The sequence below is a fragment of the Erythrolamprus reginae genome, chromosome 1, assembly GCF_031021105.1.
Source record: "Erythrolamprus reginae isolate rEryReg1 chromosome 1, rEryReg1.hap1, whole genome shotgun sequence".
NCBI classification, from domain to species: Eukaryota; Metazoa; Chordata; class Lepidosauria; order Squamata; family Dipsadidae; genus Erythrolamprus; species Erythrolamprus reginae.
The window spans coordinates 290,989,688-291,008,838 of record NC_091950.1 but is presented as its reverse complement, the minus strand read 5'-3'; the positions used below and the strand labels follow the sequence as shown (position 1 = coordinate 291,008,838).

Below are 19,151 nucleotides of genomic sequence, written 5' to 3'. Positions count from 1 at the left end.
TTTACTTCCACATCTCTACTTTGCGGAAATTAGACTTTCGCGGGCGGTCTCGGAACGCATCCCCCGCGGAAATCGAGGGAACACTGTATTAGGAACTAAAGCTTCTATTCTGCTGCCTTGGAGCATATTTTTACAATCTGACCAATTAGGCGTTTACAGTGAGGGTGTCCCTCTGACCTTCCTGCCAATCAGAGTAAGCTTTGTTGGAAGAATTGGCACTAGATTTATGGTTGGGGCGGGGATCACCACAACATAAGGAACTGTATTAAGGGGTTGCAGCATTAGAAAGGTTGAAAATCACTGATTTAAAAACAGTCTTGGCTGATCTCAAAAAGCTAAGCATGGCCAAACCTAGTTAGTACTTAGTCTACAGATAATTTAGGAACTATAGTTGTAGGTTGGACAAGGAAAGATCCTTGAGAAACATCCTGGAAAAATTAAAAGCAAACCGGTTCTGAACAGATGCCACAAAAACTACATGGATGTGAACGTGAAGCCACCAGGAGACAGGTGACTCAAAATCTTTAATTCTTTAATCCAGGAAAACAGTCTATGAGATAGCCTTAATAAAATAGATTTCCTACCCCAAACTACTTGTTTAAATGACCCATCGCTGCTATTTGGTGCAAATAATGTGCTCTGGTATTGGGGTTGGGCAAAGTGTTTGATTAAGAGTCGTGGTGGCACAGTGGTTAGAATGCAAGCTACTGTATAGTCTGGAGGACAGAAGGAAAAGGGGGGACATGATCGAAACATTTAAACATGTTAAAGGGTTAAATAAGGTCCAGGAGGGAAGTGTTTTTAATAGGAAAGTGAACACAAAAACAAAAGGACACAATCTGAAGTTAGTTGGGGGAAAGATCAAAAACAACATGAGAAAATATTATTTTACTGAAAGAGTAGTAGATCCTTGGAACAAACTTCCAGCAGACGTGGTTGGTAAATCCACAGTAACTGAATTTAAACATGCCTGGGATAAACATATATCCATTGTAATATAAAATACAGGAAATAGTATAAGGGCAGACTAGATGGACCATGAGGTCTTTTTCTGCCCTCAGACTTCTATGGTTCTACTTCTGCTGATTGCCAGCTGCCAGCAGTTTGACAGTTTGAATCTCACCAGGCTCGATGTTGACTCAGCCTTCCATCCTTCTGAGGTCAGTAAAAAATGAAGACCCAGATTTTTGGGAGCAATATGCGGACTCTGTAAACTGCTTAAACAGCAATGTAAAACACTGTGAAGTGGTATATAAGTCTCAGTGCTATTGCTGTTGCTATTAAAGTGCTTTACAACATACATAGCATAAATGATTCACCTCTCCTTGAATTATTAAAGCAGTCCCTTCCTTCAAATGCTTTGCATAGTGCCACCAGAAAACAATCAAATGTGATTTTTTAAGGTAAAAAATAATTAAAATTTAAAGTAACTAAAGAGTTAAATTTTGGGATTTCTTGCTTGTGTTCATTTCTTTAGTATTTGAGATAGATCTTTTCAGGAAGTGTCATTTCCCCATTGTACTTAATTTATTTCAAGACACTTTTCAAAGAATTATCTTTTAAAATAATAATAATAATAATAATAATAATAATAATAATAATAATAATAATAATAATAATAATATTTAGATTTGTATGCCGCCCCTCTCCGTAGACTCGGGGCGGCTCACAACAGTGATAAAAACAATACACGGTAACAAATCTAATAATTAAAATCTAAAATAACAGTTTTACATTAAAAAGTCTAAAAAAACCAACAACAATAGATAAAATACATACACACAGTCATATCATGCACAAAATTACATAGGCAAGGGGGGGATGTCTCAGTTCCCCCAAGCCTGACGACAGAGGTGGGTTTTAAAGAGTTTACGAAAGGCAAGGAGGGTGGGGACAGTCCTAATCTCTGGGGGGAGTTGATTCCAGAGGGTCGGAGCCGCCACAGAGAAGGCTCTTCTCCTGGAACTCTTTAATGAGGATATGATCAAATATATACACATTTTTGTAGGCATGCATTTTATGATAAATTCAAGCATGTAAAAATAAAATGAAACACAAAACAGACTTTGAAAAGTACAAGAGGTGGCCTAATCAAATCAAACACTACTTACTGGTGCTACTTGCTTGTGCCTCATCATCACTATCGGCATCTTTTCGTGCCTTCTTTTTGGTTTTTTTAGTTTTGATTTCCCTAGCATTTCCACCACCACTATCTCTCACCCTTCCAGCGCCCTCTGGTGGAAAAACAATATAGTTACCATTGGCCATATGAATGAGTCAAGTCATATTCATGGAACGCATTCATAGAACATCATTTATTTTCATAAATATAATGAAATAATAGCCCCAAATTTATAAAAGTATGCATGGAATTAGTAAAAAGCCACTGTGACATGATTGCACAATAATGAATTAAAGAGAACTAGGAGCACAATAGTTCAATATTTATTCTAATTTTCCTCTTTGTCCATAAAATATATGTAGAACTGGTTGCAAAATGTAACTCCTATGTAAATCCAACAGTTTCTAGGCAAAATAGAGCAACATCTATAGCAAGACCTCAACCATACATTTGCTTAGGATTGAAAGAAAACACATTTAAATCTCCAACACTGGAATTAAAATAACACAGTTTTTCAAATGAGGGGAAACGATTATTGTAGGTAATTTAAACAGAACAACATCTTGTAGTATTTTCCATATAAAATGACTTCAATTAACCAGCCGAAACATTTTAACAAGCTATATTCAAATGCTTTAGATTTACGCTCCACTAAACAGTTATAAGCAGAAAAATTACAGAGCAGCATTGTTATCGAGGGCTTAAATTGTTTATGTTAAAACACTTTTTACCAAGAAATGCCTGAATAAAGTGCATTCTTCAAAAAACGCTTTGTGTTTGTTCCTCCATAGTTATTGTTATTGGAGAACAAAACTATTTTTAGCTATCTATCCTGTGATAAACACTACGTAACAGAAGGACGCAGGTACAAAGGTTTGACTGATTTTCATGCAACCCACACTAATAAAATTGTTGGGTTTTGTTCAATGGGACTTTTTTCTCCTTCCTCCCACCGTAAGTTTTCACTGCCTGCAATGCCTATTCCAGAAGACTCACAATTTTTAAGAATGAGGCCTGAGAGGGATTAACTGCTCTTGAAGGCAGGTCCCAGACAAGCCAGAGGGCTTGAACTCTGAGTAAACATGTACCATGCTGTTTTCTTCTCAGCAGCATAATAGAAAGACTACAAGGGGTCCTTGGTGCTCTCTGAGCTTGGTTCCTTCCTTGCAGACATTTCATTACCCAAAGTATTACCTGATCTGCCTAAAGTAGGTCATCATCCCAAATTCGGGGTGGCGCAGCAGGTAGAGTGCTGTACTGCAGGCCACTGAAGTTGACTGTAGATCTGAAGGTCAGCGGTTCAAATCTCATCACCGGCCCAAGGTTGGCTCAGCCTTCCATCCTTCCGGGGTCAGTAAAATGAGGACCCGGATTGTGGGGGCAATATGCTGGCTCTGTTAAAAAGTGCTATTGCTAACATGTTGTAAGCCGCCCTGAGTCTAAGGAGAAGGGCGGCATAAAAATTGAATAAATAAAATAAATAAATAAATAAATAAAATAAATAAATAAATTCTAGCTAAAACCCGGTCTCCCTAGACCAATGATGGTGAACCTATGGCACGGGTGCCACAGGTGGCACGCAGAGCTATATCTGCTGGCACACGAGCTGTTGCCCAGCTCAGCTTCAACATGCATGTGTGTACCGACCACCTGATATTTAGCTCGTACAGAGACTCTGGGAGGGCGTTTTTGGCTTCCAGAGAGCCTCCAGAGGGATGAGGGAGGGCATTTTTACCCTCCCCGAGCTCCAGGGAAGCCTTTGGAGACTGGGAAGGGCAAAACACATGCCTACTGGGCCAACCAGAAGTTGGGAAACAGGCCATTTCTGGCCTCCAGAGGGCCCCCATGGGATGGGGGAAGCTGTTTTCGCCCTCCCCCAGGCAATGAATTATGGGTATGGGCACTTGCGCCCTCACTGCCCTAGAGCAACAACAGAAAGGATACCACCTTTCCTTCCGCTTGTCAGCTTCAAACAGAAAATTCAAAAGATAATGTCAACTACAACAGGCAAGATAGGTTCTAACCACCACATCCAAGAGAACAAAGCACTGGAAACACTTCTCTCCAGAAAAAACAAAATAAAAATGGAACTTTCCATATCTGAAAAAAGACCATTCAATTTCCCACCATAGCTACCGTGTTTCCCCGATAGTAAGACAGTGTCTTACTTTCTTTTTACCCCCAAAAGCCCCACTAGGTCTTACTTTCGGGGTATGTCTTACATACCCCCCCCGCCGTTTCCCGCCTCCACTCACCAAATTGACAGGGTGAAGTCGGGAAGACCCAGGGAAGGTTTCTTCGGCCGCCCAGCAGCTGATCTGCTCGGCAGCGCGGCGGCAGCCCTGGCGGCGGTTCCCTCCGCTTTGACGGCGCTGGTCCGCTCGCTCATCCCCGCAACCGACCCGCTTCCCCGACACACGTCTGGAGGGGAGGAGCCGCTCTGCGCAGTTGGGCAGCCCTGCCTGACAGAAAGGAGGCGGGCGAAGGAGGGCGCAGCTCCGCCCGCCCGTTCGGCTCCTTCTACAACTTCGGACCAGCGCCGTCCTTCGCCTCGCATTTCCGGGTTGGCGAGCCTGGATTGTTTTTCCTGCGAGCGCTGGTCCCCGCTAAGCCTTCTGCGCCTGACTCGGCGAGGCGAGAGGGAAGAAGGAGAAGCGCAAGTGGATGCGGAGCGCTCGGGAGGCATTTATCCGTCCTTCGCTCCGCATCCACTTGCGCTTCTCCTTCTTCCCTCTCGCCTCGCCGAGTCAGGCGCAGAAGGCTTAGCGGGGACCAGCGCTCGCAGGAAAAACAATCCAGGCTCGCCAACCCGGAAATGCGAGGTGAAGGACGGCGCTGGTCCGAAGTTGTAGAAGCGAGCCGAGCGGGCGGCCGGAGCTGCGCCCTCCTTCGCCCGCCTCCTTTCCGGCAGGCAGGGCTGCCCAACTGCGCAGAGCGGCTCCTCCCCTCCAGACGCGTGTCGGGGAAACGGGTCGGTTGCGGGGACGAGCGAGCGGACCAGCGCCGTCAAAGCGGAGGGAACCGCCGCCAGGGCGCCGCGAACTGCCCCAACGCCTCCCTCGCTTTTAGTACCGTGTTTTCCCGAAAGTAAGACATATGTCTTACTTTCGGGGTATGGCTTATATTAGCCGACCCCCCTGAAACCCCCCATATGTCTTACAATCGGGGGGGTCTTACTATCGGGGAAACACGGTAGAACAGAGTATCTAAAACTCAAAATTTCTATTGGAAGCTCAGATCGTCTGAGATGAGACGAGTACAAATTATTTTGGATACCCATGATTATGTCCTGCATCTTTACCTGTGGCTTTCTTCCTTCTCTCATCCTTTTTGTCTTTTCTACTTAAAAATGTGTTTTCTGTAAGAGCAGAGTATTTCAGGTCCTCTTCTGAGATTAAATGAACAGGGTCGTTTTTCATTTCCTGAAATGAAGACCATATGTGTGTTATATTAGGAATTCCTGTGGGATGTCAAGATTTTCAGTTATCTTCCCATCAGTTTAGCATTAGCTTGAGACCCAAAGAAATTTAAAGCAGTATGAGATCAATAATGGAAGGTCCCAATTGATTGTATTTTTCGGAGGATAAGATGCAACTCCCCTCCCTGAAAATTTGGGTGAATCTTATACTCTTAATGTTGGTTATACTAAACTTTTTTTAGCCCTAACTAGGTGCTTATCAGTGAAGCTATCTTCTGTGCTTTGCTAGCTAAGTGATCTTCCCTTTGTCTGATTTTTTCATTGCTGCTCCCTCCAACAATCCACTGGGCTTCTGTGCTTTAGCTTTTTTTTTCCAGCCCTAACTGACGAACCAATCATCCACCTTTTTTCAGCCCTAACAAGGTGCTAACGAGGAGGGAGAGAGAGAGCGAGAGAGAGCGAGAGAGAGCGAGAGAGAGCGAGAGAGAGCGAGAGAGAGAGAGAGAGAGAGAGAGAGAGCGAGAGAGAGAGAGAGAGAGAGAGAGAGAGAGAGAGAGAGAGAGAGGCGTTTTAGAAGCTATTTTTTACCCCCAACCAGGAGATAAAAAGCAAGCACACTTGTTCAAAACCAGCCAACTAATGTGCTGAAACCGACCAGACTAAAGACTAGCCAGAGGAATACCTGGTAGGCAAATTATTTTTTCCCTATTTTCCTCCCCAAAAACTAAGGTGCGTCTTATACTCTGGTGCATCTTATACTCCGAAAAAACGGTATCTCGTTTAAATTCTAGATCCACAACTGAATATAGAATCTGTGGTTCAGTTGAAACTAAACTTAGAAAAATTATATAATGAAGAAATGGTTTGGACATCTGATGGGCCATCTGCAGTTCAAATATACCCTCCATGTCACAAAAACGGTAAGCTAAGCCATTGGTGCACTTCTCTCCAACTCAGGCAGCAGTTCTAGTTATAGGAATGTATGTCTGTAGCCTTGTTCAGAGATAGGAAAATTAAAAAAAAAGCTCAGGTCAAGTCCTTTAGAAGATGTTTTGCGAATCAGCTCTTTTTGAACAGCTGTTCATTTGTCCATTTGCATGTGCATGATCAGTCATTTTGCTTTGTGCTTTTGATCTTTTTTTTTTTTAAAAAAAATCCTGCCTATATATTTTTGCAGACATAGAAATCATTGATCCCTCTTTGTTGTACTTGGTTTAACTGCAATGTTGTCTTGAGTTCATTAGTTGAGACACCTGGGAAGAGACTCAGTGTTGTATTGTATTGTATTGTATCTTTGCACATCATGAAGAATAGGGAAAAGCCAAAGTTTTATATCAGTTAATTAATAGGTTTCCCAAGGCTATCTGGCTACCTTTAGAAAGACAATTTATTTATTTATTTATTACTTAGATTTGTATGCCGCCCCTCTCCGAAGACTACTAAAACACTGGTGAAATTGAATTGTTTTTACTAATGGTTCTGTGGATGTGGCATGGCTTGGTAGGCTTGACGTGGGAAGGATACTGCACAATCCCCATTCCCTCGGAAAGGATATTGCAAAATCTCTATTCCCATCCCATTCTGGAGCCAGTCAGAGGTGGTATGTACCAGTTCTCTGAACAATTCAAAATTTCGACTACCAGTTCTCCAGAATCTGTCAGAACCTGCTGGATTTCACCCTTGTCCTGAACTATATATTTTTTTCTCTAATGGGGAAGGATTATTATATTTTGATGACAGATACAAGCTCAAATAATCGCTGCAATAGTAACATATGTCAGATCCAAATTCATAACTATTATCTTGGGATACACTGCATTGTGTCAGTTTTTGATAGGAAACATTTAATCTCATTCGCTCTTTTGCTCTAAATGGCTGTTTTTCCTGCAGATAAATGTTTACACTTTATACTTCAACGCTTCACAAAATTGCTTACAGTATCTATGTCTTGCCTGTAATTTGGCTTAGGCTATCCTTTTAGAAATTATAAATTAGGCAAGCAATCTTCTCCAAGGATTGTTTTGAAATGTTACGGTCAGTAAACCAACCTTTTCAGCTTTCTGGTGCATAAGATCACTAAACAATTCAGCACAGCTGCTGATAAATTTTTCGCTGACTACATTAGTGTCACCAAAGACCAAGGCTGAAGGTTGCTTATTGAAGGATCTCATCACTTGCTGAAGCAACATGCTGGCATCTTCTACAGATAATGAACTTGGAAGAAGAGGCTAGGATCAGAAAACAAAAATGGTCACATTTAAGCTTACGTTCATTGGTTAATGAATCACCTAAAATGTTTTTTAAAAATCAAGGAGGAAGTAACCGGTTCACAGTGTATGCAAAAGATATTTAAATTCCAAGACACTATGTTAAACACGTCATACTTTTATCATAGTATTTTGAAATTTCTTTTTGCTTCTTTGTGCCATCCTCCTTATTTGATTGTTATACCGCGTGCAAGATTTCACTGATTTTTGGTGATTTCTTTGCTTCCCCACATGCCGAAAATCGGTGAAATCTTATGTGTGTGAGCATCCTCACATGAGATTTCACTTGCTATGAATGCGCAGAAGCTAAATCTTGCGTGGGCATTGGGGCGTGGAGATGCATGTGCAACTCAATTTCTGCTACCAGAACCCCAATCCCAGCCATATCAGCTGCAGACCTCTACTGCTCCAGACATACAGTAAAATTCAACTGTCATTTACAGCAGTAAAATGGTTGCATTTTTAGACAAAAGTCCGGGAATAAGCTGGATGAAGTAGTTCAAGCACACATTAAAAAGTGTAAATTATAAGTTACTACTGAGCATAAGCAAGGTACCTAATTTTAGGAATCTTAATTTCATTCAGGTCCCTGTGTAACAATCAACTTAAATTTTCTTCCTACATTCATTCGAAGACATTTAATAAAGTGCTTTATAAAAGGATGATGAAACAGAAATCAGATTTTAGCCTTCAAAGAAATCTGATAGAATTTCAAAATATAGAATACATTCTTCCCAACTGAATCATGGAGCAATACAAAATATGTATTGCTCCAGAAGGCTATATTAAGAAATAAATCTGTTCATTCAAGATTCTTAATAAAATAGCACTTCAAACAGCACTACATTTTGTTGCTCAGGTTAAATATCAATTTGATATCAGCTACTCTTTGAAATTAAACCCATAATACTTTTCAAATTAGGATAAATGATTGTCAAACTATTTTCAACAGTCTCACACTTGGGATTGGCTGTACCTCTGGAACTCACACTATTTCAATCAGTACACACTATTTCAAATATGGGTACAGTACTTATCTCATATTATGATTGGAAGTACTCTGTAAGATTTAATCCAAGACTCTTTCTCAGCCCTTCCCACATATATTTGGGATTGAGGGTAGGACTTTCTACAATCAACATATGTCACTGAAAACTAAATCTTATTTCTCAACTATAAAACTAGCCAAAAATCAGAAAAACCATTACCATAATATCCACCCACAGACCAGAATTGATGGCTTCGTCCACAGATGCCTCCACCTGATCTAAAATTTCATGACCAACACAGGATGCTTTCAGAAATAAAATTGGCAAAGACTTGTATCTTTTCTTTATGTAGCTCACAGGATCAGGGATTCCAAGTCTTGACAATGTATCGAATTCTAAAAAATATATATAGGTAAGTTTTTTTTTACAATGACATACAAAGTATTAAGCATGGGGTGGTGGTGGATATTTACTTCTCAGTGGATTCTAAGACCCCTCTGTATAAATTGATTGTGGGTTTTATTCTGAGCTTACCTAAAAGCCTATTCATCAATTTCTTTTATTTATTTCTGTAATTTATGTGCTATTAAATTCCCTAAAGGCTCTGAGGCACTTTTATTAATACAAAAGATAATACAAAAATAAACAATCAAACCCTAACAGCAGTATCAATCAGCTCCCTAGCCATTAACACATCAAAGAAAACAGTAGCAAGAGTAAATAATACCTACTGCAAAGAGGGAACCTGCCATACAGACCACCCCAAAAGTTTTCCAGAACATCCCAGTCTTAGATGCTTTGCTATGCCCACATGCTGCTTTGACCACTGAATTGTGGTCAAAGCAACCTTAGCTTTATTCCAAAGAGAAAGGGAAGCTCTATCTATAGGCCTTCTACAACTCAGATTCGCACCAGCTTTGTTTCTCACAATAAACTGGTTACCAGCTTCTGCAGGGTAAATGAAGAGGTAAATAAGAAAGCAATATATTATTTTTCTGAGCCAGAGACTGCTTTTAGAATCTGTAACAATGGGCTTTGGTGAAGTATAAAAATATATATCTCCATTATTTCTATTTTACAGGAGAAAAAAAGAACATATTGCTCTCTTTCTGGGATTGTAATAATTAGTGATTGTGACTCCTAATTCGGGAATCATGGGCAGGTTCCAGTCCCAAGAATGCACTTTCTTTCTTTTCTGTTACAATTATTGGTGAAAATCCCCTACAGGAGAACATAAAAGAGCAAATGTAAAAACTCCTGTTTAGTGATGCTAACCTTTTAAGAATTCATGTTTTCCCTAGTTACTGCAGTTCTTTTCTTGATCATACAAAAGAATATTGAGAACTGGCAAGTGTAAAAGTCTGCACACATATGTGTATAAACAATCTCTAGAATATATTTCTCTTATTTTAAAAAAGGGTTGATCAAAAGGATTTTGTTACCTAAATAACCATTTTGCTTGAAAAATGAATCCACCCAATTACTCTGAGTTTTGGCGTAAATGTCAGGGATAAACACAGCTTTATCTTGCCTTCCGCCAACCACTGTGCCTTTTAGACATCCAGAATTAATAAGTTCTTCAAGCAAAGCTAAGGGGAAAAAATGAAGTGGCCACAGTATTAGAAAGATTTACAATAAAATCATGAAAGCAAATTGAGCTGCAATAATAAAGTATGTACCCTTATATTTCAGGTATTGGTTTGGAAGTAATTTTGAAGCATGAAAGTTTGGTTTACAGATTTTTAATGTGTAAAAATTGTTTTTGCTTTACAAATCCCATCTGTCTCTTACAATGGCTATCAGAAGTCAAATTCAAATGATTAAAAATGGAAATGGGGAAGTGCTTCTGGGCACTTAAGTTAAATGACAATGAATTTCTAAATATTCTGCCATCCACTCTTACATAATCAGTGGGGCATTTTCTATAGGTTTAGTCCCATTTCTGCATCAGCAATAAATTCAACCATTAAAAAATAAACATGACAATTCATACACATTTGTGTATACATTTTGGGGAATCTTCTCTTCTAATATATAACTTGCTGTTTATACTTAAACATATTTTTGTGAACTGATTTCCTTAATAACTACATTTAATAAGTAAATTCTGTACTTTATTACAAAATATTAAACACTATGGATTCTGGCATATTGTACATTTGCCTTTTTTCCTTTAATAAATTTATAGACAATTTATATATAATAAATAGAACATAGCTAACAACCAGGTCTTTAAAAATGATAAGCACAGGGAATACCAGACAGATTTTTTTAAAGCAAGTACAGTAGTTGCAAATCTCTCTCACATACTTAAACTCCCAAGAACAATTAAGACTGGAGTGAAGTCAAAGGTTATGAAGTGGGTTTTCTTGGATTTTTGATCCCCTCGCTTACAAAGCTCTGGACTTTGGGAAGCAGTTATTTACATCAGACTTGTTGACATAAAGTCCCTAGAAATTTCCACTGTAACATTTATTATTTTAATAAAAATAGATTTCACAGCAATGTGTTTTCTAGCAGAGTCATTTTGAGTTTAGACAATAATTTCTTTCTGGGAATAGCACTTTAGTACTAAGAAAACCAACCTGTTGAGTGGGCTAAGCAATTGGCTCCAAAGCAAATTATGATTACATTTTATGGACTTCAATGACTCTATTTTAAATGGGTACGCATCTGAATCCAGTTCACTGCATTCAAGGAAACAACCATTGTACACTGTTGATAGCTATTCTGTTTTCTGTCAAGGGCAGACAACAAAGTGGTTGAATGGCCAGAACAAAATATGTTGAGCTCCTTTAGGGATAATGGAATAACATATGAGTAAGGCTGAAACAGTTGAATGATGATCAAAGAAAGCCCAAGGCCTCTTCCTAGAGTAAGGGGCAAAAATCTCTGCATTGTAGAGCAGAGGAAATTACTGGCAGTCCTTGACTTATGACCACAACTGAGCCCAAAATCTCTGTTGTTATGTGAGACATTTGTTAAGGGAGTATTGCCCCATTTTATAACCTTTCTTTCCACAGTTGTTAAGTGAATTATTGCAGTTGATAAGTAAGTAACCTAGTTGTTAAGCGAATCTGGTTTCCCCATTGACTTTACTTGTCAGAAGGTTGCAAAAGGTGATCACATGCCTTGGGATACAGCAAAAGTCAGAAATATGAACCAGTTGCCAAGCATCTGAATTTTGATCACACTGGGCTGCTACAAAGGTGTGAAAAACAAGCATAAGTTGCTTTTTTTCAGTGGTGTTACAAGCCATCACTAAATGAACTGTTGTAAGTTGAGACTACCTGTACCTTGAGAGTTATAGCCTTCTTTTCTGAAGCATTTTTAAGAGAAGGAATGATTTTAGTTGGTTTTTAAACTTATTCTTTTATTGTTATTGTTGATCAGTAATGGAGCTGGGGTGGCGCAGTGGGTAGAGTACAACGCTGCAGGCTACTTCAGCTAACTGCTAGCTATAGTTCAGCAGTTCAAATCTCACCACTGGCTCAAGGTTGACTTAGCCTTCCATCCTTCCAAGGTCGGTGAAATGAGGATTATTGGGGGCAATATGCTGATTCTGTAAACTGCTTAGAGAGGGTTGTAAAAGCAGTATGAAGTGGTATATAAGTTTAAATTATATTACTATAACTTTATTTTAATTGTGAACATGCAGGATATAAACTGAAATAATAATAACAACAACAATACAGTAATAGTCTTTATTGTCATTGTACATCATGTATACAACATAATTGGTTAATAAGAAATGTTAATATGCTGTCTTATATGATACAGAGACAGATTTACTGGTCTTTCAAGCCTGTGATTACCTAAATGACAGACAGTGGATCTCCAGTGTTTCAGGCACCAATCTTTTCTATACCTGCCTAGAAATGCCAGAGATTGAACTATAGAGTGCAAACTGCTTCTTGTATACCATCATCTATCATGATGTTGCTGATACGTAGCAAACAAGCTGTTTTTCCATAACAACTTCTCTGCTGGAATAACTAGATCAGACCCAATTTTATGGGTTTTTAAAAATCAACAGATAACTGACAAAAACAAAACTGACACTGTGCTAAGAAAAATGACATGTAGTTTCAGGTTTCCAAATATTATCAAATGGGAAAAAAAAATATTTCAACAGGATTGCGAATTTAAACATGGAGAATTTAAATGAAGGCAACCTGGAAAAATAACAAGATTGTTTATAGCAGCCAGTTTATTTTTTTAATATGCCACTTAGTCTTCTGATTCTAAGTGGCTTACAACACCTGAGATAAAATATTACTAAAATAACACCCAATTGTAAAAAACAATAATAATAAACAGGAAGGTAAAAACCTATTAATATATGCAAAGCGTATTTGCTCAAATCCTCTCTTGAAGATAACTTTTTTCATTATCATCCAATGCCATTAGTTTAGTGCACACTTAACTTGGGGGTAAGCTATTAGAGAGGGAGGGGTCAATCTGAAGATCCCATATCTTCTTCTTACTTCTGGCTAGGTATTTGGAATACCTCTTCATTAGACTGTGTGGATCAAACTAATTCTGTATGATTACAGTTAAAGTAACAATGGCCCAAGCCTATTTGTAACTAAATTGGATGCAGAAGTGACTTGAAAGCCAGTTAAACAGACGTTGTCCTGATAAACTGACGAATGCATGACAACGTGTAAGCCATTGCTTACTGTAGCAGATGTAGGCTCTTAATCATTTTCAAATACAGTAGTACCTCGACTTACGAATTTAATTGGTGCGGGAAGGAGGCTCGTAAGTTGAAAAGCTCGTATGATGAAACATTGTTTCCCATAGGAATCAATGGAAAAGCGATTAATGCGTGCAAGCCCAAAAATCAGAAACCGGCCGCCACCACCGAAGGCGGCTTGAGCCTCCCGATCCTCCCCGCCCCTTTGCCATGCATGTCATCCTGCATGCAGGATGCCATGCAGTCAGGAAGGTCATCCTGCTCCCCCCCCCCAGCCAAAAACACAAAGGCTGCGGAGGGAGGGAGGGAAGCAGAGCGGGGCGGCAGGCGAGGTGACCGCCTCTCCATTCGCCAAGCACCGCAGGGAAGGAGGGAGAGAGAAGCAGACGGGCAGCAGCCGCAGCAGAGGCCAAGTCTCGCTCCGGGCTGTGCCCCCTCCGATCGCTCACTGCCTGTCCCTGTCAGCGGCCCAGGCACCTTCACCCGCCCGGACAACCGCCAGAGGGGCTCCTCCGGAGGGGTGCACGGGGAAGGGCTTGAGCCGCCACCTTCTCCTTTCCCCGTGGGAGCGCCGCACCTCTTGTCTGCCCGGCCTGAGAGGCACGAAACCGGTGCTCATGCCGGGCGGCCCGCCTGGAATGCCAGCAATGCCGCCGGGCCGATTGCCGAGCGGGGCGCGGAAGGAGGCGGAGGCGGCCCCGCACCGGCCCCCTCAGGCCGCTCCATCCGGGATGGGGCTCCTCTGGAGGGACGCATGGGGCCTCCAGAGGAGCCCCATCCCAGGCGGAGCGGCCTGAGGGGACCGGTGCGGCGGCGCCTTCGCCTCCTCCCGCGCCCCGCCCCGCAATCGGCTCGGCGGCATTGCTGGCGTTCCAGGCGAGCCGCCCGGCATGAGCACCGATTTCGTGCCTCTCAGGCCGGGCAGATAAGAGCTGCGGCACTCCCACGGGGAAAGGAGAAGGCAGCGGCTCAAGCCCTTCCCCGTGCCCCCCTCCGGAGGAGCCCCTCCGGAGGAGCCCCTCTGGCGGTTGTCCGGGCGGGTGAAGGTGGCTGGGGCTGGGCCGCTGACAGGGACAGGCGGTGAGCACTCGTATCCCGAATTTGGGCTCGTAAGTAGAACAGAAATATCTCTCCCCTCCTAGCTCGCATCTCGAAATGCTCGTATATAGAGCAGCTCGTATGTCGAGGTTCTACTGTATAGTGCCATCCAAAGTAACATATAATAGCGTAACAAAGTTTGAGTTATCGGGGTTTTTTTAAAGGACAAAACTAGTAAATGTGCTGAAGCTTGTCAAAGGTTCTCTTGGCTTTAGCTTGATTCAGCATAACAACCTGAATCAACATACCTCCTTCTGGGGCAATGATATCCAATCAAAAGTTAAGGGACGAACTATTCCACCACACAAGAAATTTTCAGAAATGGGGTCTTGCTAGAATAGTGTCATGGTCTGTTTTGTTCCACCCTAGCCCCTCGCAGCCTCTAGCTACTGAGTCAGGGCCTCTTACATTACCTGTTCAGTCTGAGATTGAAATCTAAAATTTGATATCACAAATGTATTGATGATATCAGATCCCATAGAGCAGTGTTTCCCAACCTTGGCAACTTGAAGATATCTGAACTTCAACTCCCAGAATTCCCCAGCCAGCATTCGCTGGCTGGGGAATTCTGGGAGTTGAAGTCCAAATATCTTCAAGTTGCCAAGGTTGGAAAACATTGTCATAGAGAACTCATGCAGATGTTTAATAAAATGGGAGAGAAGGTCAAGCATTCCACACTGAAGTGCTCAACAGGTCCTCCCCCAACGGTACTAGCTGAACACCACTCACCGAAGAAAAAGGAGTACCAATCAAAAACCATGTCTCCAGTTGCCAAGCTCTGCGGATGGCTTAAAAAGTGAATAGGGTTGCTTACAGAGATGTAGCAAGAAAAAAGATAGTGAGTTTGTTATCACTTTGAAATGCTTCTTTTACCAAAAGGAAAATAAAGAAAGCGTCTGAGCAAAACTCACAGTAAAGCAGTTGTTCCTGAAATCCATGTCGAGTGATTAGGTTAATTATTGGTGTAGGTCTAAGAAAGAAGTGACATAAGCATCGTGTCAAATACTGTGTCACCATGTCCTAAATAACCAGATATGATCTTCAGTACAGATGAATTATTTTCTAGTGTTTGCTGTGTTCAATAACCAATACTGTTTTTGCGTTTGTTAGTACTGTATGGCAATACAATGAAAAAGTTCAGAAATTTTGGAAGAAGCATATGCTTACTACTAAACAACAGTTTGGAAATGCAGAGATCACCAATTAATACCTCTCCCTTTGCTTTTATTTTTAATAACGTCTTTGGAAAATAAAATAATGAATATGGAATGCAGTTGCATCATAGTTTTAAAGGCCTTTGTAAGATAAGATTTTATGCCACAAAATTTAACTCCAAATTAAACATTTACTTGGATTATTTTATGCACACCATATTATAATAACAACTCTCCGTGCAAATTTGATAGTTAATGATGCAACAATTCTGAGTACAGTATTAAGGATCCAGAGTGAGTAGATATCAACTAAATCCATTTTTTTTAGATATCTGTCATCATATTGCCACTTCATACATTACTTTTGGGGTTCTTGTGCAAGACCACCATTGCATCTAGTGCTACATACTTAGAATTATAATAAATTTACTCAAAATGTTGTTACTTTTACTATCAATTGTATAAGTCAATGAACCAGTTTTAAGCCCCCCCCCCCTCCCCAAAGAACTGTCAGGATATACATAGGGTCTGGACTCTTCTAGACCATGAATTTCTTGATAGAATTTTATGAATCACCATTAGTCTGGGGACCGTGTTTCAAAAATCAATTAAATAAGAGTAAATTGGAATAGAGATAAAAAGTGAATGGGACAAGAAGATGGGGCATATAAATGTATCCTTTTTCCTATCTCCTTTTCCCCTCTTTCTTCATGAAAAAAGTAAAAAAAAAACATTCCCAATTTTGTCTATTGCTCTACATAGATTTTTAAATGTATCTTTTAAAATTTTTGAAGGATTTTATCAAGAATGTAATTGGGCCAAAGCAGCTTATAGGCAGTATCTTGACTGCTTTGGAAACTTATACAGTTTTGAATGTATTAGAGAAAATATTTTCAGAAGCTAAACCAACATTTACTTTTTCTGATAATTGAAATGTTTATGAAAAAGTTTTATAAGATTAATTGTCTCAGATTTTAAAAACAATGAAATACAAAATATGCTTTTAAAATGAATTATAAAAGAAAACATACAATATAACCATTTCATCCAACTGCATACCACAACAGTTATAGTGCTACCTCGGTATTCATCTTTAATTGGTTCCAGGAGGTATGAATTAAAAAAATGATGGATACAAAACAATCTTTTCCCATAATGTAAGTGACTCACAAGGCAGCTGACATAGTTTGAGTGTATAAATAGGTATATAACTGTAATATTACTGCTAGTTTAAAAACTGAATGGCTGGATGCTAAGCAAAAAGTAAACAACCCACATTTGGCATTCCACAAATCTAAACTTCATGGCTGTCTGTGAAGAACAGAAGGCTAAATTATTTTATTTGTACTTTCAAAATATACATTTCACCAAAAACATTTATAAACTATTAAATTACTCATAGCCATCTTTGCATTTTCTTTGACTTACCGGGTAATAGCCCGGAAGAGGCCACGGATACGGGCCCGATGTCTTGTGACAAATGTCTTAGTAAAAATCACCCCATGGTTATCCTGGTCGAATTGGCCATCAATAATTTTTACCAAGCGAGCAGAAAATGCCTAGAGTAAAAATATAGCAATTAAGAGAAGAATCACATTACACGGTATTTTGTAGGAGAAATTCTTGTGTGGGAAAATTCTAAATTCAACACATGAGTAATATCTAACTTGCACATTATCTTATTTTACTTACTGTTAGTTGAGAAGTCGTGTCCGACCCATCACAACCCCAGGGACAACATTCCTCCACCAGGCCTTCCTGTTCTCTACAATTCTCTGGAATCTATTTAATATTTTCTTATATTTTTGTACATTAATATAAGAAAATAATAATTTTATTTCTGGTGGCACAATATTAGAGATTAATTGATCTTCCTAATATGTAATTCAAACGTTAAATAATGGATCACTATCACGCATTGTCTATTTGTTTTCCTGTCAATTCGCCTCGCCCCATTCTATTTACTTCTCTTATATGCCAATACACAATGATTCAAATGCCATGAACATCAACAGATAGGACAATAATTATTGACTGACAAAACCCATCATCACTTGGTTAGTAAGGGCTTTCATATAATGTTGATTAAGTTGGGAAAAATGCCACAATGGTATCCTTCTAGATCAGTTGTTCTCAACCTTTCTAATGCCACGACCCCTTAATACAGTTCCTCATTTTGTGGTGACCCCCCAACCTTAAGTCTAGTGTCAATTCTCCCAACAGAACTTTAAGCTGATTGGCAGGAAGGTCAGAGGGTCACCCTCACTGTAAATGCCTAATTGGTCGGATTGAAAAAATATGTTGCAAGGTGCCAGATTAGAAGCTTTAGTTCCTATCACCATGGGAAATTTGTCTTTAGGCAAAATGAAATAGTCATTTGACCCTCAAATGGGTCCTAACCCCCAGGTTGAGAACCACTGTTCTAGATACATTCAGAGGATTGAGAGTGTACACCATTATGTGGACATTTCCTTTCTCTAAGGTCAATTCTGAATGGTATTGAAGGAGGAGAGATCCTGCCTCTGGCCCTAGTGTGCAGGGGCTGCAGGAATTGGTGCTCTCTCCTCTCCTGTTTAATATCTAATGAGATTGCTAGGTGAGCTCATTCACCTCTATAGGTGAAGTATCATCAGTATGATGGTGATATTCAATGTATATTTCTGTTCCTGGTCAATTAGGCAATACTATGGACATCCTACCCTGATGTCTAGAAGCTGTGAGCGTCAGGATGGGGAACAACAAACGTCAGCTGAACTCGGACAACTCGGGGGGGGGGGAATCACTAACCCCCTCAGAGAGGGTCCGCAACTTGGGCGTCCTCCTCGATCCACAGCTCACATTAGAGAAACATCTTTCAGCTGTGGCGAGGGGGGCGTTCGCCCAGGTTCGCCTGATGCACCAGTTGCGGGCCTATTTGGACTGGGAGTCACTGCTGAGAGTCACTCATGCCCTCATCACCTCGAGGCTCGACTACTGTAACGCTCTCTACATGGGGCTACCTCTGAAAAGCGTTCGGAAACTCCAGATCGTGCAGAAAGCAGCTGTGAGAGCAATCATGGGCTTCCCTAAGTATGCCCATGTTACACCAACACTCCGCAGTCTGCATTGGTTGCCGATCAGTTTCTGGTCACAATTCAAAGTGTTGGTAATGACCTATAAAGCCCTTCATGGCATCAGACCAGAATATCTCCGGGACCACCTTCAGCTGCACGAATCCCAGCGACCAGTTAAGTCCCACAGAGGATGCCTATGAAGAGTATGTAGGAACTTCAGCTGCTGCAAAATGCATAATTAGTCATGAGTGTCTCTGGTAGAATACTGCTGCATGAGTTGCATTGGTTACCAGCTTGTTTCCGGGTCCAATTCAAGGTGTTGGTGTGGATCTTTAAAGCCCTAGATAGCAT

General features: G+C 40.5%; 1 protein-coding gene across 1 annotated transcript in view; it reads right to left on the bottom strand.

Annotated features, from left to right (window-relative positions):
* The window catches only part of UFL1 (UFM1 specific ligase 1), a 41,211-nt gene that overhangs the window by 11,825 nt on the left and 10,235 nt on the right, over nucleotides 1–19,151 (bottom strand). Inside the window, exons 6-12 of the mRNA XM_070733237.1 lie at nucleotides 17,176–17,306; nucleotides 15,505–15,563; nucleotides 10,239–10,385; nucleotides 9,016–9,191; nucleotides 7,589–7,768; nucleotides 5,424–5,544; nucleotides 2,112–2,234 (exon numbers count right to left, since the gene is read on the bottom strand). Coding sequence (XP_070589338.1) covers nucleotides 2,112–2,234; nucleotides 5,424–5,544; nucleotides 7,589–7,768; nucleotides 9,016–9,191; nucleotides 10,239–10,385; nucleotides 15,505–15,563; nucleotides 17,176–17,306 — 937 coding nt within the window. The remainder of the gene's footprint in view (nucleotides 1–2,111; nucleotides 2,235–5,423; nucleotides 5,545–7,588; nucleotides 7,769–9,015; nucleotides 9,192–10,238; nucleotides 10,386–15,504; nucleotides 15,564–17,175; nucleotides 17,307–19,151) is intronic.